Source organism: Notolepis coatsorum (assembly GCF_963971535.1).
Source record: "Notolepis coatsorum genome assembly, chromosome: 17".
In the NCBI taxonomy this organism is placed as follows: Eukaryota; Metazoa; Chordata; class Actinopteri; order Aulopiformes; family Paralepididae; genus Notolepis; species Notolepis coatsorum.
In genome coordinates, this window is record NC_140181.1 from 59,516,516 (window position 1) to 59,538,325 (window position 21,810).

A 21,810-nucleotide genomic window follows, 5' to 3' on the forward strand; every position below is an offset into this window, starting at 1 on the left:
CTGAACGCTCGCACCAAGGCTTATAACCTGGGCAGAGAGTCAGGAAATATGGAAGAGTACAAGGCTTCAGTCTACACTCTGCGCAAGGCTGTTAAACTTGCTAAGAGGACATATGCTGATAAACTGGAGACACAAATGGCACAAAACGACACAAGAGGCTTGTGGCGGGGACTGAAGACAATAACTGACTACAAAGTCAGCGCCCCCTCAATGGGGAGCGACGACGCCTCTCTCGCGGACAAACTCAACTCCTTCTACGCTCGGTTCGGTGTAGACAGTGTCGCCGCTAGCCCTCTGGCTAGTGACGTCACTGGCGCACCGGCTGTTGTGGAGGGGGGGGGCAACCGCGGGGGGGGCGGGGGCGCTCTCTCGTTGTCGGAACACAGTGTGAGAAGAGCATTTATGCAGGTGAACACCAGGAAGGCTGCTGGCCCAGATGGAATAACAGGACGCATACTTAAGTCCTGTGCCAACCAGCTTGCCCTGGTGTTCACCGCCATATTTAATCAATCCCTGGCGGAGTCAGTGGTCCCTGCCTGCTTCAAGATGTCTACCATCATCCCTGTACCGAAGAAACCCTCCCCAACATGTCCAAATGACTACAGACCGGTGGCACTCACCTCTGTGGTCATGAAATGTTTCGAGAGGCTGGTCAAGGACCACATTTGTGCCTCCCTCCCCAGTGATATGGACCCTATGCAATTTGCATACAGGACAAACAGGTCCACTGACGACGCGGTCTCCCAGGTACTGCACAGCACTCTCTCCCACCTTGACCGTCAGAAGGGGGGCTATGTGAGACTGTTGTTCATTGACTACAGCTCAGCGTTCAACACCATAGTCCCCACCAGACTGGTGGACAAGCTGATCGAGCTAGGTCTGAGCTCCGCCCTGAGCGCCTGGGTACTGGACTTTCTGAGTGAAAGACCCCAGGCGGTCAGGGTGGGGGGTCAGACCTCCAACACCATCACCCTGAGCATCGGGTCCCCCCAGGGCTGTGTTCTAAGCCCCCTGCTGTACTCACTCTACACACACGACTGTGTGGCCAAGTTCAGCTCCAACTCCATAGTGAAGTTCGCAGACGACACGGTGGTGGTGGGGCTGATCTCGGACAACGACGAGAAGGCCTACCGGGAGGAGGTTGAGGTACTGGAACGCTGGTGCCAGGACAACAGCTTGCTCCTGAACATTGGTAAAACCAAGGAGCTGATCGTGGATTATAGGAGAGGACAGCAGGAGACACACACACCACTGACGATTAACGGGGCTACCGTGGACAGGGTGAGCAGCTTTAAGTACCTGGGGGTCCACATCTCAGAGGATCTGACATGGTCAACACACATAGACACAGTAGTAAAGAAAGCGAAGCAGCGCCTCTACCACCTGAGACAGTTAAGGAAGTTCAGAGTATCGGGGAAGATACTCCAGTCCTTCTACTCAGGAGCTGTAGAGAGCATCTTGACCGGAAACATCACTGCCTGGTATGGAAACAGCACGGCACAGGACAAGAAGGCCCTACAGAGAGTGGTGCGCTCAGCCGAGCGTACCACGGGTATTGCGCTACCTCCCCTGCAGGTTCTATACAACAAGAGGTGCAAATCCAGAGCCTGCAGAATAATGAAAGACCCCCACCACCCCAATAACAGCCTGTTCCAGCTGCTGAGGTCAGGCAGACGCCTGCGAACCCCAGCTACTAGGACGGAGAGGCTTAGGCTCAGCTTCTTCCCCCAGGCCATCAGAGCCTTGAACAATGAACATTGAGTGCCACAGAAACTGAACTATCCACACACAAGCACACACGAGCACACACACGACACGCACGCTGTGCACGCTCACACACTAGCAGCCACTTTAACACGAGCGGGCACACACTCATGCCGCACACACGCACACTTATGGCCAAGAGGAAAGGCCACTTTAAATTAGTATAACAGGAACAGTGTATTGCACTACTAAAGCTACCTAGCATGTCCTATATGCTCTGTAAATACTATGTACAGATACCGAGATGTCACACCATGTTACCTGTTACCTGTTTATTGCACAATGTTGTTTTTTATTGGATTCTATTATATGTTGTACCACTGTATTTTTATTGGATTCTATTATATGTTGTACCACTGTATTGCACATCGTCGCGGGCAAGACCACCCGCATTTCATTGTATACTTGTATGCCGTGACAATTAAAACTCTTGACTTGACTTGACTTCTCCAGAGTCAGACAAGAAGATAGATACCAAGTTCCTCTCTGTGCGTTTAGTTGAAAGCTATCCAGCGGCAAGCTAGCCTAGCTCAGCACAAATGAATGGAAGCAGATACGGACCACTAGCCTAGCTTAAAACTCCGGGAGAAGTGTTTTTGGCCTACAACTAGGTTAGCCGGTCCGTAACCACTTCCAATCATTTGTGCTAAGCCGGATAGCTTTCTACTGAATGCAGAGAGGAAATTGGTATCTATCTTCCTGTCTGAAGGATGTCTATGTTTTTCAATGTGTATATAATGTATATATATCGGTGGGTGACAGCATCTACTCAGACGGATCTATAGATCTTAAAAGTAGGGCAGCCAGTTCTGTGTCTCCACGGTAGCAAGCAGGGTGTGTGTGGCTCCGAGGTCGTTCGGCAGCGTGTAACAAAAACAAACGAGATAAGCACTGAGAGCAGGCAGGGTTTTTGGTCAGAGAGAGAGCTATGGGGAGAGTTAGACATCGCCGTTGCCATAGTGATTTGGGTCAAAGGACCAGTTGTCAAAGACAGCGTGTCACATAGTAACGAGAAGAGGGGGCGGGCCTGTCGTTGCTAGGGGGAAGACGTTATGATGTGAGTTCCTTCCGGAGTAAGTTAGACTGAGATACGAACCACAGAAGAGCGGACGCGTTGATCAGAGACTTTTAATCCTCCCCACCCTCGCTGGGTGGGGGAGGGGAGTGACACATCATCACTAGCTTCGGCTAACAGGAAATGGTGGTTTGGCTACGACAAGGCCCAGAACCATCGGACTAATGAGAGGAGAGATGGTGGAGACGAATGAATTAGGACTTTTCAAGGACAATACAGAAGGGGTTACATCTGATTACTAGGCTATGTTTATGAAAATAAACATGAGGATCTGAGGAACGAGATCACGTTGCAGTGTCGTTTCTTATGACTAACGGATGTACTAACAGGGGTTGAATACAAACACAACGCAGAACAGAGAGAGTCACGAAGGAGATGATGAGATGAGATTGGCTGATAACAGAAGAATCCAACATGTCTGACAAATTTATTTGAGTTAGCATTTTGCTCCAAAATAAATCTTGGCCATACAGACTCACAGTCTACTGGAATAAGTACTGTTACTGGTTGAATCTATTGATTGATTGATTTATTGATTGATTGATTGAAAACTTTATTAACAGATTGCAGAATGGGTACAATACAGTATGGCTCAATACAAACAATTGTTAACACTTCCGGTGCCATCCACGTAATATTACGTGTTTCCCCGACAACCGTTGGGTGCCAACCACGTAATATTAAGTTTTTTGTTCAGTTTTCTTTTTTTTCGATATTAATATCATATTCAAGGCCAGGGACCCGTATGTTGCCGTTATAAGGCATACTGCAACGCCGAGGGTGCAGTACCGGCCAGATTCTCCCAGGTGGCGGTATCGAGCTACAGTAAACCCTGTTCCAGATCCTGTGTTACACTGAACGTTTTTTAGTAGACTGCAAGGCTAGAGCTTCAATCGGTCACATCCAAACGTCTACGGGACATCCGATGCATATGCTGAGGTTGGTTATGTCGTGGGCCAAATGTAAATCGGACGGAGCAGATATCGATCAAACAATTGGACTATTATTTTTGGAATACTCCCGATCAAAGGTAGATCAAATTTATCTGACGTAAATTCTGGCTTGATTGTGCAATGTTTTCATACCGATCCAGCTGATCAGCGTTTTTAGCGTTCAATACTAATGCCGTTACTGGTAATCAATAATCAGAAACGACTTCCCCCGTGCCCCCCTTTCATGCATTCATGAGGGAACATAATACCGATCATATGCATTTGGATTTTTAACTCTAGCGTGTGTAGGGACGAAACGCCAATGGATTTAACGTTATTAGCTTAGCGCCTTATAACTAGCCTTGCAGGAATTATCCCAGATCATTCCGATATAACACTCATATTCACCACGGTATAAAAAGGGAACGTATTGATGAAAAACACATTTATTTATGGCATATTGAACTGAAGGTTCATACTGTCAATTGACAATGACATTGGATACATAGCTATAATATAAAATATAGATTTAGCTCTACAAACAACGTAACACACAGTGAAAGTGTGTAATGGAAAGCTGGCCTAACTACAGCAGGCCCAGTCTAATAGCCGGCACTGATTGAGTTAAGGGGATGCAGACCAGAAAAAGACTTTCGTCCTGTTTACATCAGGGTCCCCCATTTTCAATTCATCAGGACATTTATGATGACATACATGACATACGGATATACAGTACTGTTTCATTCTAGTACTGCGCTCCTCATTCAACACAGTCCGGCAATGAGCTTCAACCACTAAAAGTGCTTATTCCAACAAAATACCCTTTGAGCTTCTCTGATTAGTTAGAAGGGTGAGCATTGCAGTGAAACTTCAGAATGGAATATCTCTGCTGCTACACTGGTCAGCAAACTCACTCACAGACTGTGAGTCACTGCATCCACGTTAAGATGTGTTTTGGAGCTAAATTCAAACAAAGTACACATTGTAGCTTTAAAGGTAGAATATGTAATGCTATCAGTGATAAACAGTGACATCTAGGCAAAAGAGCCCTGCTTGGTTATTACACTTTTTCATTTTAGTTTGACGTGTGAGTTTAGACTTTATTATGCTGTGAATTTCTCCAAACCTCTCTTGGCGGAGCCTGCGGTGTGGCCAGCAGTAGCAACCCCTCCCCTCTCCCACTCAACTCCAAGCCACACATCAGAACAAAACTTTAAACAAAGTACAATACCAAGCAGGGCTCTTTTGTCTAGAGGTCGCTGTTTGATGGCATTACAGATTCTAACTTTAAGTATTTTGAGCTTAAAACAAGTAAAGGAAAATGTAATAAATCTGCGAACTGTGTGAGAGAATTCCCCTTTTTCCAAAACAACTGAACTTGTTTTGAAGTTATTTCTTTAAACACGTGACAGTGTCTTGAAATAAGTCTCTGTTGCAAGAGAACATCCTTGAAACAAGCAAATTTCTTTGCTAATTTATTTCCGTTTTAATAATATATCTCAATACAAGATTAAATTAGTTATTAAGATGGGGATTTTTTTATTTATTTTTTAGTTTAAGTGTGTTTTATGTATTTGAGGTTTGGGGAGCGTCACTGGTGGCTAACATCCAAAATGCACCAAGAGGAAGAGTGTTTAGTAGAAAATAGTTTCCATGTGAGGTTATGGGGTCTTATGTAATCATACATATGGAGCGCGATCATAAAGGCATCTGTCTATTGTTTGTACTGCTGTCCCTGTACTGTACGAGAGGTCCGGTTACTGTAAATGCACCACAAGGAACTGCTGTCGTGTGGAACTCCTTAAGTCACTGCTCTGTTTATTTTTAGCGCCAAGACAAATTCCTCAACATTCACTGTATTTGTATTGTATCCTGATTCTGTGCCCTATATGCAAAAGTTATACAGATAAATATATACAGTACTAACTATACTAACATGCTTTATACACGTACTGCTGCAATGTTGCTGTCCCATGTCCCAGCCCCCAGAGAGGAAGTGCTTGGAAAATCTAGAAATGCTAATGTAAGATAGATGGACCTTTTCCATGGCTACCGCCGTAGCTTCATGTATTGCAACATCATTAGGCCACCTGTTCTTGATAATGCACCTCCCCAATTATACCAGTACGACCAATAACATGAATGAGCTACCAACCAGAATTATAACCAGGTTGAATGTCTGAATAAAGCAAGACCCTCTATTAGCATTCAATAACAGAAATGAGCTGAGTAACAATTTTTTTTTTTTTTTTTTTATAAATATATAGCCCACTCTCGCTGGAGCCGGCCGAGATGCCCTTGAGCCAAACCCAAGGACGTGGCTCTGGTGGTGGAGGAATCAACTAATTCTGTATTCTGGGCAGGATCAAAATGGCAGGCGAGTGATATAAATAAAGAGAGTAGGAAATGAGAACTTCACACAACCATGCTTGTCAGACGGCCAATGAAGATACATGGAGGAGAGGCTACAGGAACACAGGAGAAACACAGCCTCCTTCAGCCCAATTACTGGAGGCCTGGAGATGACCAGGGGTTCTGTATGGATGGGATGGTGGGGGTGGGGATGGGCCTGGGGGTTTAAATCTAATTCTGTGTATTATTTGTCTTTTTATTCTATTTTGACAAATGAGATGTATCGAGTTGTAGAGCTGAGCAGTGATTCCAAACAAGCCTGACACTTGTCAATTTGTGAAGACAAAAAAAATAGGTAGAGCACTAATGAGAGTGTGTGTGTGTGTGTGTGTGTGTGTGTGTGTGTGTGTGTGTGTGTGTATGTGTGTGCGCGTGCGTGCGTGCACATACATTCATGTGTATGTGTTTGCTTGTCTATGCTATACACAGCATGAACTGTGTTAGAGAATACCTACATGTCCTCATGTGTGTGTGTGTGTGTGTGTGTGTGTGTGTGTGTGTGTGTGTGTGTGTGTGTGTGTGTGTGTGTGTGTGTGTGTGTGTGTGTGTGTGTGTGTGTGTGTGTGTATGTTTCTTCTGTCAAATGTCCAACATCATTAGGCTCAGACTGTTTTTATGGCTGCTTTTGCGAAGGGCAGCTTTTCTCTCTCTCTTTTTCTTTTTCTCTCTCTGTCTCTTTCACTTTTCCTCTCCTTGGCTTGAATTAAATTGAGAAAGAAAATCATTTTAATGAGAGCCAAGGGAGCTGGGATAAACGGATGGATTATCTTTGGAAAGAGAAGAACTAGCTCATTAAGGTGAGCTCTATCTCACAGTAATTACACACACACCACATCGTGGAATACTGAAGGAGCAGTCACGCCACCTACTGGTAGCATGAGAATATACATGTGCCATTTGCTGGATACTTTAATCCAAAGTATTTATGGTACCATGTGGATGCATACATTGTTAGTATGAGTAGGATTCAAAACCCATATATTACAAATGTGTGTGTGTGTGTGTGTGTGTGTGTGTGTGTGTGTGTGTGTGTGTGTGTGTGTGTGTGTGTGTGTGTGTGTGTGTGTGTGTAGGTGTGTGTGTGTGTGTGTGTGCGTGTATGTATTTGTGTATACGTGCACGTGTTTGTTTGTTATCAAGGAAGAGTGTCAATCAATGCATCAATCAATGCAAGTCAATCAATCAATCATATCATTGAATTACCCTCAATGACCATAAGCAGGACAACCCTCAACAAGCTTTATGCATGTACGTATGGGTTGGGTTATGTTGCATGTCAATGCATGTGGCTGTCTGTCTGTAGACGGGTCTCTCTCAAAGTTCTGGAACACAGACCACATAAACATCAACACTGACATAATCTACTGTATATGACCTCCTGTGTACTCTGTGGGTGGGTTGTAATCTTCCCTTACAAAGAAAGTAGCACAGTAGTTCAATGGTAATTTCAGTTTTGCCATGGTACCGCCATGGTACCGCCATGGTGAAAGTCATGTATCACCATGGTACCAATTATGTACTTAAATAATAGCATGGTGTAATCTAATTCAAACCATGATGGTAATATTATGATATTTCCATAAAGGCTCGACACCCAACGTTGCCCTGTCTCCCTATGGACTGAACAGATTTGTCTTTATGTTTAGTTAGGTACTATAAACTACATCGTTAATTGCTGTACAGTACTCCCTTGAAGTACCCTGTGTGACATGTCACATCTACGTAATATGTAATGCGGAGAGCGAGTACAGATCGAGTCAAACTTCTCTATATGTAATAAACTTGTCCAATAAAGACCGATTGTGATAGTTTTACGAATGTGAAACCACTGACATAATCCATTTTTAATCCACCATGTTCTCACAGATGGTGTAGTATGTATGTAAGAGCCAGAATCACATGAGGTCAATCCCCAGCTGTCTCAATAAAGGGAGAATCCTACGGGAAGTGGTACTGCCTCCTCTCCTGTAAATTATTTATATGAGGATGTAACCATTCAGTCTGATGGCGACTCAACGCCAATCCGGTTCTTTAGGCATCATAAAATCTTGTATTACTCGTATTATATAAAACAAATATTCGTATTACTATTGTTCAGAGGCTGTAGTGGGCTCTTTAAAGTCAGAGCGGAGATAGTGGTATCGTATGAACCTCGAGACACTGGGGAGATGCCGATCATGATTCTAGCTTAAATTCTAGGGGCTAAACGCTGCTCCAACGATAAGCAATGATTTGAGGTGAAGAATCGGCATGGCCATTTTCAAAAGGGGTCCTTTGACCTTTCACCTCAAAGTATCTGCACTCAATGGAACCAAAAGAGCTTCATGTGTACAGGCATGCCCAATTTAACCCTAACCCTAACCCCCCCCCCCCCCCTCCCAAAAGGATCTATGTAGGTTTAATTTCAATCCCAAATCTACAGATCGATGCTGTTTGATTTCCACATTCATATCAGTGCCTCATAATGCATCTATCATCTCCTACTCCCCCTAAAATACACCAAACTCCTGGAGTTAACTCCCTACTGTATTCATACCTGTTTCTGCTCCTCTCCCAGGCTGTCCCACATGGACGCCACGATCTTGGAGACGTCTCCAAAGGTGGCATTGGGGTTCTGGCCCTTGATGGCCGCCTGGGTATCCCTGAAGAACAGCGCGTAGGCTGACACAGGCTTCTGGGGCTCATTGGGGTCCTTCTTCTTCTTCTTCTTCTGCGGTTTGGGCTTGGGCTTCATCATCTCTGCCGAGGAGCGCTTCTCCCCGCTTATCTGGAATGAGGGGGGGGGGGGGGGAGGAGAGAGAGAGAGAGAGAGAGAGAGAGAGAGAGAGAGAGAGAGAGAGATAGAGAGAGAGAGAGAGAGAGAGAGAGAGAGAATGAAATAGGATTAGCCTTTCATGATTATGACGATAAGAACCATTTCTGTGGCTTTTAGCCCATACAAAAAGTTTCGTGGTATTTCCATAACAAAATGATGGAAATACCACGATATGACCATCGGTATCATGGTTTAAATTGGATTATAATAGAATCCACACACTGTTAAACTTGTTCCCAGTAAACTTGCCAACAGTGTGAGGATTCTATTTTCTTTTTTAAAGCTGATCTTTTGTTTGTTCTGCACCTGATCACCGGAGTAGAATGTGCATGGTCTACTTTTCCATTAAATTGGATTATACCACTGTATTATTCAAGTGCATATTTGGTACCGCAGTGATATATGAATTTCACCACGGCAGTACCATGGTAAATTATTTACACAATGGCAGGGTGAAAATGAAAATACCATCATGTTGTTTTGTAAGGGAAACGCTGCTGCTGTGAAAGAGCCCAGCGCATCAAATATGTTTCTAGTTATAGGATTTCGCTGAGGTCCGTGTTTTCTGAGTTTATTTTCTCCTCTCTGTTGACATTTCACATGGATAATTATTTGGTTAAGATCCTACTGTTCAGGACAGTGGGTTGTGACCTTGCACAGACAAATCTGGATCCCGAATGCAAAACAAAAAAGCAGTTCTATGGACCATCATTCTCCGTAACGCGGTAGTACAATGAAAGACACAAACCGATTCGAAAAAAACATCGGGCATCAGGTACGTAGCCTACTACAACAATCATGAGAGAGAGAGAGAGAGAGAGAGAGAGAGAGAGAGAGAGAGGAGAGAGAGAGAGATGAGAGAGAGAGAGAGAGAGAGAGAGAGAGAGAGAGAGAGAGAGAGAGAGAGAGAGAGAGAGAGAGAGAGAGAGAGAGAGAGAGAGAGGCAGAGGCAGAGGAGGAGAATTCTGTGAAGAGCAGCTGCAGGCCGGTTCTGAGAAGGGAAAACAGATCAATTTGCAGACATGGGTGAACGAAGAGTAACAGGATGTCAGTAAGTCGGCCAGGTTAACCTCTGGGATGTGATGGGGGGTGGGGGGACAGAGATGGGACGGGGAGAAAGAGATCTGGCCTGATTACAATCTGATATCCCATGGTCCCAGAATTGTAACACCATTACACTGCGTTTATGGAATATTGGGTTTTTTATTTTGCATATCTTTCTCATTTATAAATGTGAAGTACATTTTACATTTCGGGTTATAATGTAGGCCACACACAAAGTTATATCCATATAAAATGCACACATTTACATTTACATTTACATTTAGTCATTTAGCTGACGCTTTTATCCAAAGCGACTTACAGTACAAGTTCTGTACGACAAGACAGCAAGAAGGGTACAGCTTTATCAGCTGAGTAAAAATGTTCATCAAAGTGTTGCGTGTTACAGTGTCGGTTAGTTTATTAGGACAAGTGCATGACAGTAAGGTTAGTCAGGGTTAGAATTTTTTTTATTATTATCATTTCAGATAATGGTTGAAGAAGTGAGTCTTTAGTCGACGGCGAAAGATTGGACGGGATTCAGCTGTCCTAACTGGGATGGGTAGTTCATTCCACCATTGTGGGGCAAGGACTGAGAATAGGCGGCTTCTCTTTGATGACCCTCCGGGAGCTTGGATAGGAGTAGGTCTGAGGCGGCCAGAAGATGCAGAGCGTAGGGGTCTTGAGGGTGTGTAGTTAGAGACCATTGACTGGAGGTAGGCGGGAGCGGTTCCCTTTGCCGCACGATGCAACAGAAAGTTGTTTTCTGTTTGGTTGGTTTTTTCCCCCATTCTTCTAGATCAGGGGTTCTCAAACTTTTTCATACCGTGACCCCATTTTATTTAGGATTTTTTTGGGGACCCCACACTTAATTTATCGCGTAATTTCAACATGGAATTAAGGAATATCAAAATAAAAGCACACGTTGTTGAACTTGATCATGCATATTTATTAGAACATTTTATTACAGCACTATGTTATCAATACACATTTATAAAACGAGGCATATTTAGCCAGAATATATTGCAAAAAAATAATAATAATAATAAAAAAGAATAGTAATATATATATATATATTTTGTACAACTATGAAGATACATCACAGGAAAGATTTGCCTCTAAGATGGAACCCAGGTAGGTAATTTCATCTTTCCTTGTGACAATATTGATTAAAATGAATGACCAGAGATAGAGATGTGAAAGGCAGAGGGAGGGAAATCGCACCCTGTTAGTGATACACACATTTGAGCTCATTCTGCTGTGGCATTTCTGTTCACAATCTAACAATGAGATATACTTGTTAGCATCATTTGTTAGCATTGCTCGTTGAAACCAACGGATACCGCTAGCAGATGAAATCAATGGATACCACTAGCAGATGAAATCAAATGATGACGCTAGCAGATGAAATCAATGAATGGATACCACTAGCAAATTAAATCAAATGATACCACTAGCTAATGAAATCAATGGATACCACTAGCCGATGAAACCAACGATACCGCTAGGAGCTGGTTCTAATGAGGAATGCTAATTATGCTAACAAAACAAAAATATTTCAGAGTCACCCAAGTAAAAAGAAAATGAAGTATACTTTATTTATATATATATATATATATATATATATTATATGTTTATATAATTATTTGCTGAAAGTATACTTTTTATGTATTCAAAAAGTATACTCAAGTTTGTTTAAATTGAAACCACTTGTGAAACCAACATTGTACATAGTGTTAAAGGTTGGACTCATTTAAATGATTTTTGGTTACACAAAACTTAAGTTTGGTAAACATTCTTTCTTTATTTATTTAAGTGCACTTACATTACACTTACAGCATATTAATGACTATCACATAAACGTGTGCTTTGAAACCCTTCTCCATAATGTGTGAGTACAGTAAGTGCTGGTTGAGGACTATCAGCAGCACTGCAGTGACAGTGGACTGAGATTATTGCTGGTACTGCTGCAACCCCAGACCCCCATCTTCCTTCAATCATTTTGTAAACAACATACGAGCCATGATTTCACATCACACCTTTGATATGACTTAATTAAGCGCTTCAATTGGAGCTTCTTATTCTGGCGCTGACATAGGCTTAAATTGCTTCTGATTCTTGGCGGCTACGTGGCGTAGTGGGCAAGGCCCAGCGCTCTACATTGCTTTCAGTTTAGCTGGTCGTTCATACTAATACACATTGGCCGTATTAGGGGGTGGGAAACTGATGGGTGGGGATCGGGCGTTGTGAACAGCGACTCCTACAGGTCGGTTGGTGCGCCTGCGCAGTAGAATCAGGAAGTGTCTGGGGCAGCGTGAGCCTCCCACGCGTTACTCCTCGCCACTGAGAGATCGAGCTGCGCAGGTGAAAAGATGCGACTGCTGTTACCTCAAGTACCGGAGGGGACTTGTGCTATGTATGACTTACTCCACATTGCAGCCGGCTTGTGGGAGGCAAGAAACAGCGTTCATGACAGGGGAGGGTTGAATTGGATGATACGAAATTGGGATGGGAGAAAAATATAGAAAATGGGAGAAAAAGTGGATCAAAAAAAATTGCTTCTGATTCTCTTGGTATCAAGTAGCTTACCTGATGGAGCTGGCTTAAACCTGCACGTCAGACTAATTTCAAACGTTAAGGTACCCCCCCCCCTTTAAACATCCGCATCTTTTCCCCCTCAGCAAAGTGGACCTGAAGGAAGTAATTTTTCCCCGATTTTGCTGAAGGACTACTCAATTGGTTTGTCCACCATAACAATCTCACTGCCTTCCCAAGAGAGAAAGGTAGTCACATGTACCGCGATGCACCGGATCCCAACACACATGAATACATTTCCATTTTCCATGCAAGGCTTTTGACGGCAGAGTCAAATCCAGGTCACCTGATCCTAGCTGTGATTCTATATGGAAATTACTTTCCTCGCTGCGGAGAGAGGGAACACATCAACCATCGAGGAGAGAGTGATAGAGAGATAGAGAGGGGGGGAGGGAGAGAAGGGGGGAAGGGGGGAGAGAAAGAGAGGGAGGGGAGTGGTTAGAGGGGGGAGGGAGGGAGAGAAAGAGAGGGTGGAGGACCTTTAAAGAGAGAGGGGGAGGGAGGGAGGGAGAAGAGTTGTAGCTAATGGAGGATGTTGAGGGCGGAGTGAAGCCTTGATGTTGCCATTAGTAACAATGGAACATCAGTTAACCTGATTTCCTGCTTGCCATAAAAAGGGGAGGAAAAAAACAATCACATTTCCATCTGTAAAACTCTAATGATGGAAGATATGAGGACAGAGTGAATATATAACGACATACACTGTGTTATTGTGTCGAATGAACGGTGTGTTTGAGGGCGCAGCGGACCTATCTCAAACCCTGCCCTCCTCTCTTGATCCTCCAATCACAGCTGGGAAGCAAGAGGGCAGGTTTGAGATAGGTCTGTTGATGGTCAGGGGCTATGGAGACATCACTCAAATGTTATTATTGTATCGGGGGGGGGGTCAGTGTCTCAGCCATCCCACGCGCAAGTCGCTCCTTTTTGGGGGTGAATTTAGCCAACCATCCCTAAAGGCCATGTTCCTTTTTCATCAAGCTAATTAAAAAAAAATAAAGAATGCTTTGAAAACCCCACTGGTCTTGTGCTTTGGTGTTAAAACGCAGCAGGGGGAGGGTAGACCATGTGAAAGAACGATCGCAGTGCTGACAGTATCAAGCAGCGGCTTGATGACGTTTAAAAGGCGCTCCCTCACACCCCTTCTAGCGCAGACTTATCCTGGGATTAAGGGAAAGACACGTCTCTTCGCTTTAAACGCCAATTTGAAAACTGGAAAGGATTGCTTTTGAAAATTGCATTGTTTAAAAAAAATTAAAATAAAATAAAAGGCATTTCAACATTTGAAGTCCTAGAACAACATATTTCACACAGCATGAAATGAGCTCATCAGAAGTCGAGGCCCATGCGTTTGTTTAGGCAGCAAAATAAAAAAATAACTCAATATAGCCGTTTCAGATGCAAGTTTGAAATGAATGGACATTCCCAGTCCTGGTGAAATTTAACAATTTTACTTCCGTCTATTTCATGGCTTTTGGAGTAGTAGTCATTTTGTGTGTGTGTGTGTGTGTGTGTGTGTGTGTGTGTGTGTGTGTGTGTGTGTGTGTGTGTGTGTGTGTGTGCGCGCGCAAGTGCATGCACGGTTTCATTAAAAAAGAATCATCCCTCACTTTTATGCAATGAGGCAAAAGACAGGCGTTTGAAATGACATCTGTTCCAGCCTTTGAAGTGAGGGTTGAATAAATTGAAATGGCAGCTAATGGAATGTCATACTGTAAGAAAAATACCAAAAATAATCTCCGGGAAATATCATATATATATATATATACTAGAGAGTGTGGCAACACACAGAAGCAACACACACAGCAACACACAGAAGCAACACACACAGCAACACAAACAGCAACACACACAGCAATACACAGAATCAACACACACAGCAACACGCACAAGAAACACACACAAGCAACTGATGAGGGAGAAAGGAGATATTGACAAAACAGTGACCGGAGATTGAAAATATTTCTGATCAATCATTTGTGTTCAATAACCTAAAGAGCTCTACCCGACGAAGCGTGCACTTTAAAGGAGCATGCCAACATTATACTTACCGTCTTCTCCAGAGTTAGACAAGAAGATGGATTAGGGCTGGGCGATATGGCCAAAAACGTTATCGCGATAAAATTATAAAATATAAATATAATTTTTATATAAAAATATAAAATCACTCGATATCGATAATTATCGTCGATATAATTTCTGTCAAGTTTAATTAACTTAGATTATTATATTCCACTAGGGGGCAACCTACCACCACTGGATCATATGCATTATAAGAATGGAACTAACAGTTAGCCAGAGCAAGCGGTGTATCCCACAACAATGTACTAACTATCACCCTAAAATACTCCGTTCCGCCCCAATACATTGCAACGACGTCCACCGCGGCGCAGCATACCCCACACTACTCTAACCGTTACCCTCAGAATTCACGCCACACACCCACTCCGCACGTAAACTATAAAATAGCGCCGTGCAAGCTAATGATCCTAGCCAGCCTTGTTTACTACCCAGAGGTAGTCTCCTTCGCTGTCGCCATCTCCTTCACTGATTGGTTGTTAGTGCGTGTGCGCTGATATCCAAGCTTGGAAAATCGATATATCGAAACTTTGCGACCACGTTTCACGTTTATTTCGAGGAAATAATTTATCGCGATAGTTATCGTTATCGTTTTATCGCCCAGCCGTAAGATGGATACCAATTTCGTCTTTGTGCATTCAGTAGAACGCTACTGTATCCGGCTGCAAGCTAGCCTAGCTAAGCACAAATTAATGGAAGCGGATAGCTTAAAACTCTGGGAGAGTTGTTTTTGGCCAACAGCTAGGCTAGCTGATCCGTATCCGCTTCCATTCCATTTGTGCTAAGCTAGGCTAGCTTGCAGCCTGATTCCTTTCTACTGAACACACAGAGATTACATTTTTTTTCTTCTTGTCTGACTCTGGAGACGACGGTAAGAGCATTTCCCATAATGTTGGTGTGTTCCTTTAAAAAATAAGTTCTGAATTTCGGACCCGTAGCCCTATTTCTTGATGTTATCAATCAGTAGAGTCCTTTCAGCGTTAATTTCAGGGCTTGTAGAGACTGGAGCATGGCCCCATTGACCTTGCATTGGTTTTGTGGCTAACTAGCGAGAGCTACAGGTATGAAGGATATCATGAATTGTGCTAAGAAATTATGAACTTGCCCTTTAACTAAAGTTTCATTCCAAAACTAAATATATGCCATGTGAAAAATGTGACACCTGTATTCACAACTGAATTGTCCTATCTCAAACCCGACCTCATTCTTGGTCCTCCAATCACAACAAGGAAAGCAACAGTTATGATTGGAGGATCAAGAAAAGAGGGTGGGGCTTGTCCGTGTGCACCACTGTGTAAGCAACGTCCTGTTGTCACTGTGCCAATATGACAATGATGTGTTAGTGTGTAGATGTCATACTGTGGAACTTTGTAAAGTTGTGGGTTTGCCTTCACACCGTCTGTCACCACCAAGACAAACTCTGGACTTTACAAAGAAAATCACATTGTATATTTTGACTTCATAAGAGTACATTTTGAAACTTCTGACCCAAATACATACTGAACTGGTGATAAATGTACTCATAATCAAATATATACTTTGATTAAGAAAATCATAGCCGTGCACATTCTTTTTGTATTTTGAAAATCAAACATTCTGAATATTATTATCGTAGTTGTTACATAATGTTGAGAGCTGATGAGACAGATTTACTTTTGAGCACAAACTTTTGAGCACAAAGTCATCTCTGCATTTTGAGAGACAATGAGAGACAATGAACATCAACCGACACGGTTAGACCCAAAACCGGATATATAAAGTCTTGAATCTGTCTTGGAATTGAAACCCATCAATTACTATGGGTTAACATAGCTGTGTCAGCCAGCGTATGACAGACCACACTCAAGCCAAAACACTACTCTGCTTTGATACTTGGTAAGAGACACCAATCTACCCTGTAAAAACCAATACAGTCTAAATATATATTGTAAACAGCTTTCCAGTTCACCAGAAAGAGATTGGATTGAACTGTAGTGTCAGCCTCGCCTCATCCCATCAGTGTAGCTGTTGTCAGAGAGAGAGGGGGGGGGTAGAGAGAGAGAGGGAGAGAGAGAGAGAGAGAGAGAGAGAGAGAGAGAGATAGAGAGAGAGAGAGAGAGAGAGAGAGAGAGAGAGAGAGAGAGAGAGAGAGAGAGAGAGAGAGAGAGAGAGAGAGAGAGAGAGAGGGGATTGCTGTAATTCTGAATGGACAGCACTGCGCTGGCAAGACAAGATTAGAATTGACAGCCTGATAACTGCGTCACTATCAAAACAGCAGAGAAAGAGAGAAAGAGATGGAGGGATGAAGAGAGAGATGGAGGGAGGGGACATGGTTTATATAAAGAGGGGATAGAGAGAGGGAGGGAGAGAGAGACACAGAAAGAAAAACAGAGCGATATACAGATAGAAAGAGGTGGGGGAGGAGAGAGATGGAGGGAGGGAGGGAGGGAGGGAGGGAAGGAGGACACATGGTTGATATAAATCGGGGAGGGAGGAGAGAGGGAGGGAGAAAGAGAGAGAAAGAGGGCGGAGAGAGATAGTTGATGTAGAGAGAATAGATGAGGGAAGGGAGGAGAGGATGGATAGAGAAGACAGACGGACACAGAGGCAGAGAGCTGACACTGAACCAGTATGCATACATACAGTATGGGCAGCGATCGTCCAATCACAGCTCCCCTCACGCCTTCAGCGTGTTTGTTGTCTGACAACTAGCGTTGAATTAGAATCATTACGCTCTCATCCACCCGGACAAGTTGCCAGTACATCTCAGTGTATTCTCACCAAGTTTAAAGTGATGCTAATTCTGATTCCATGATAGACTTTCAAAAAGATGGGAAGCGGTTTGGACCTTCTAAGAGATGCACGGCGTCACCGCTGTCACTGTGTCGGTAGTGATGGAGAATACGTGGCATTGCCTTTTTTTTCTCACAGGCCAAAAAGAAAAAAAGGGCTGAATGTGCAAATGGCCTTATAAGAGCTTTAACACTCAGCCTGTTAGAAGGAGGCACAAGCACTGCTTGGCGCTCTGATCTCACTGCGAAGAGATACTTTTTAAAATAAGATCGCTAGTGGAATAATCTTCTGGCAAAGGCAGACTGAAAAAAGGAATTTATAGAAATAAAGATAATTTGTGCCGGGCCAGATTTAACCATGAAAATATATAATACCCATGTTGGACAGTTTCCTTAGACGAGGCCCCCCGAGAGAGATATATATATATATATATATACGCGCACACACACACACACACACACACACACACACACACACACACACACACACACACACACACACACACACACACACACACACACACACACACACACACACACACACACACACACACACACACACACACACACACACACACACACACACACACACACAACACCAGGAATACAAAAATATAATTGTCATCCAGCTTTGGTTAAACTTCATGAATTGAAGCCCCGGCAAAGTATGTGTTTGTGCGTTACGAGGTGTTCTGTGAATGGGTGAGATCGAACATCTTATTGTAGATTCCTGGGTTTTACTAATTCTTCAACTCGTCCTCCAATCGAATTCAACCATTGTGGAGCCGTACAGGCCTGGACCTCTCACTACACCATAGCAGTGCTTATTGCAGCTGGCGCAGACTCTAAGCCTTTGTGGGCGTATAAATAGAACTGAGCGTAATGTCATTTAATCCTGAAAGAGATCCACTGTGGGGACAATACAACACAATACACACTCATCAATCTGAAAATAAAGAACGCTTGAAGAACTGGAGATCCCTTTTTTTTTGGACAGCAGCGCCACAAAGTCCTTATAATAACTGTCCATTTGAGTTAATTATTCCTTTAAGTCCTGAAATCAAGTATCAGTCACACTTGTTTCTTTGTGTTGGTGCTCTCTTTGAGTCGTCTCTACTCTCTATCACCATTACTACTACTACTACTACTATCACTACCACTACTACCACTACTACCACTACTATCACTACCACTACTACTACCACTACCACTACTACTACCACTACTACCACTACTACCACTACCACTACTACTACTACCACCACAAAGGCTGGCGTTTAGGCTTTAAATATATATACGTCCCCTGCATCTGGAAGCCATTACAAGCCCCCCACCACCACCAATGTCATACTGTCCATCTGTAAGCAATGAGCAGGACTGTATGTCAAAAAACCGCCCGAGTAGAACCAGGCAGCAGTCCAGAGAACAGCGCTCATCAAATGGAAATACAGCTCAGGCCCCTAACAATTATGAAGAGGAAGTGTAAATGCATGGTCATGATCTAAAAGACATGAGAGAGAGAGAGAGAGAGAGAGAGAGAGAGAGAGAGAGAGAGCGAGAGAGAGAGAGAGAGAGAGAGAGAGGGAGGGAGAGAGAGAGAGAGAGAGAGAGAGAGAGAGAGAGAGAAAGAGAGAGAGAGAATATTGGTGGGAAACATACCAAATCTAACGCGAGCCCATTATGGAATCTGTATGGAGCTCTCTGGTACCGCGCCACAGAAAATATACAAAGTCCCTATGAAGTGCAACGTTTTATTAGTGTTTTCTCGGAGATGCGCAGACTTTGCGCTACCGAGCTGGCACCACAGGCTTGATTTCAACCAATTCCCCCCCCACCATGTAATTCCACGCTCTCGCCAAAAAACCCGAGCTGAAATTCGCCGCACGGTTTATTTCAGTCAGCAGAGTGATTGACAGCCCTGAGTGAGCTCCTCTCTGCAAGCATTGCCTAGCAGCCGTTGGACCTACTTAATCAGACCCAAATTGCAAAGTCGCAGGCCCTTGTATTTGGTAATGTGTTGAAAACAGTGGCAAGTAAGAGCTAATTAGATTAACGGCGGTCTAACGAGCTGTTGGAGAGGCCCCCGCAGATTGGATTTTAATAAATAGTGGCAAAAGCATCTGCTACGCACTTCCTGGCTCCAGCCTGGCATTCTAATTGGCCCCAGTGGGTTGCTATACCTCAGCATAGTACTATGCAATTTAGGAGAGAAAAAAAGGCAAAATGTTTTGACATATTCAGTCCAAGGGACCGGACTGGGTGACTGCAAGCAAATACAAATGAAGTAGCTTCAAGGGAAAAGCTATATCAATATAGACAACTAAGAAAGACTTTATCTCCATACAAGACTTTATCTCCACATGACATCCACAAGAAAATAAGTCCCAAAAGCAGAGCGGAAACATCCAGAAGTTCAAACACAAATGGATTTAGATTTTCATCTTTTCCCTATTGTTTTGATTTCTAGATGAAATTGGCCCTATGAAGAGGCCTTTTGTGGAGGGAATGACATTGAAAAGGAAAAAAACAATTAATCAAACATGAATGGGCCGACCATAGCCAGGTTATTACCATAGCAACAGCCAGAGGGGACGACTCTGACCCTTTAATGTGAGCTGGTGATGTTTCTTTGTAAACACTGGCGCAGCGGGAGGGGAGAGAGCCAATGAGAGAGAGCTTGGCAACAGAGGCATCACGGGGCAAGAACCTCTTGGTATCAATCGAAGGTTCCATTATCTAGCGTTGAAAGGGAAGAAAAGCACTCTGAAACATTGCATTCTGGGGGGTGTTTTTGAGGTGATGTGTTGCGTCTTTGCGCCGGGCGTCATTTTGAAGTCCGAATAAAAACCGAAGTCCTTTAACAGTGAGCCGTACAGTATGGCTGATAACAATGGTTAAGGGAGTGAGCGGATCCAAATAAATCATTTCACCGAGCAAGGATGATGCACTTTAGCCCTTTGGTATTCAAAACTCCTTGGAACCCTGACGCTGATGGCCAAAAACCAGAGTTACATATTCATACACTTTCTTCTCCTCTTGCATCAGGCGGCTTAGTCACACAAGCGTAACCTCTTATATACTAACACCTCATGCAACCATCAACCGGTACAACCCTGTCCCTGGCTTCTGTCTCACTGACTCCAGCTGCGTCAGACACAAGACACTATGCTGGTGGTGCACAAACATTACCAAAAGCTATTATGATGGCCTGCTCTCTCGCTGGTCGTTGCCATAGGTACTATATGCTAATTGTCATCCAGGGTATAGTCACAGATGGGTGGGGGGGTGGGGTGGTGGCTGCACCCGTCTGCTGAAAACACATTGACATAGGTGAGTGGAATTCACCTCGCCAGCACACGGCAGACAAACCGTGAACAATTTGGAGAGCTGCGTTAGAAATCCCTGGAGCTAAAGAGAAAGGAGAGGGGCCTCACTCACAAGTTATTTACTGGGAACATAACCCGATTCCAGTCTAAAAACGAGAGGAGAGGCATAAGTATACAGTAGCAGAATAGCAATTCCACCGACCGCAGTTTTTCTTTTGCTTACAATGAGAAAATTAGCAAAGCCACAAGTTCTCTCTCTGTGTGTGTGTGTGTGTGTGTGTGTGTGTGTGTGTGTGTGTGTGTGTGTGTGTGTGTGTGTGTGTGTGTGTGTGTGTGTGTGTGTGTGTGTGTGTGTGTGTGTGTATGGGAGGGGTGGGGTGGGGTGGGGGTCGGTGCTCAAAGTCAACAAACCTCCATAAACTTCAATCAGTCCCCTGAAGTGCAGAGGAATAAAACATTTGAAAAAACAACAACCACAACAACAACAACAACACAACAAAAACAACAACAAGAACAGCAACAAAGAAATGTAATATATCTAATATCTCGTTATTATATTCAGAAGTCCTTGCTGACGAAAAGTGACTATGCAGTACGCTGAAGGTTGGAAGCGCCACCGCTGGTGAAAAGCAGGTATCCCTAACACTCTCTCTCTCTCCTCTCTCTCTCTTTCTCTCTCTCTCTCTCTCTCTCTCTCTCTCTCTCTCTCTCTCTCTCTCTCGCTCTCTCTCACCCCAAACCCCAGCGGTTCCCTGGGCGAGAGTAATGGCTTCCTCGCACTGGGCTGCGGCGTGCTATTGTAGAATCACAGAGCGGTTAATTGAAACAAATGACTCTAATAATGGGACATTATCCCCACAGGCTGGCTGTGCGGTGGGCCTAATTAGCGTTCGTGGTGGCAGGCGCTCGCGGAGGACGACCCGCCACGCTGATCCCTCAAAAGGGAAGCAGCCAAGGAGGCCCCCTTTTAAGTGGGCAGAGGAGTGGGTATCCTGCCGCTCGC

At 43.9% G+C, this 21,810-nt stretch overlaps 2 protein-coding genes across 2 annotated transcripts in view; one reads left to right on the plus strand and one right to left on the minus strand.

Annotated features, from left to right (window-relative positions):
- The window catches only part of LOC311243623 (TOX high mobility group box family member 2-like), a 50,303-nt gene extending 41,363 nt beyond the window's left edge, over positions 1–8,940 (minus strand). The window contains exon 1 of the mRNA XM_084332916.1: positions 8,720–8,940. Within this exon, the coding sequence (XP_084189042.1) occupies positions 8,720–8,920 (201 nt within the window). The 5' untranslated portion in view covers positions 8,921–8,940. The remainder of the gene's footprint in view (positions 1–8,719) is intronic.
- Positions 8,941–17,547: 8,607 nt separating this feature from the next.
- The window catches only part of LOC311244055 (TOX high mobility group box family member 2-like), a gene marked incomplete at both ends in the record, with an annotated part of 49,156 nt that continues 44,893 nt past the window's right edge, over positions 17,548–21,810 (plus strand). Inside the window, one exon of the mRNA XM_084333464.1 lies at positions 17,548–17,577. Within this exon, the coding sequence (XP_084189590.1) occupies positions 17,548–17,577 (30 nt within the window). The remainder of the gene's footprint in view (positions 17,578–21,810) is intronic.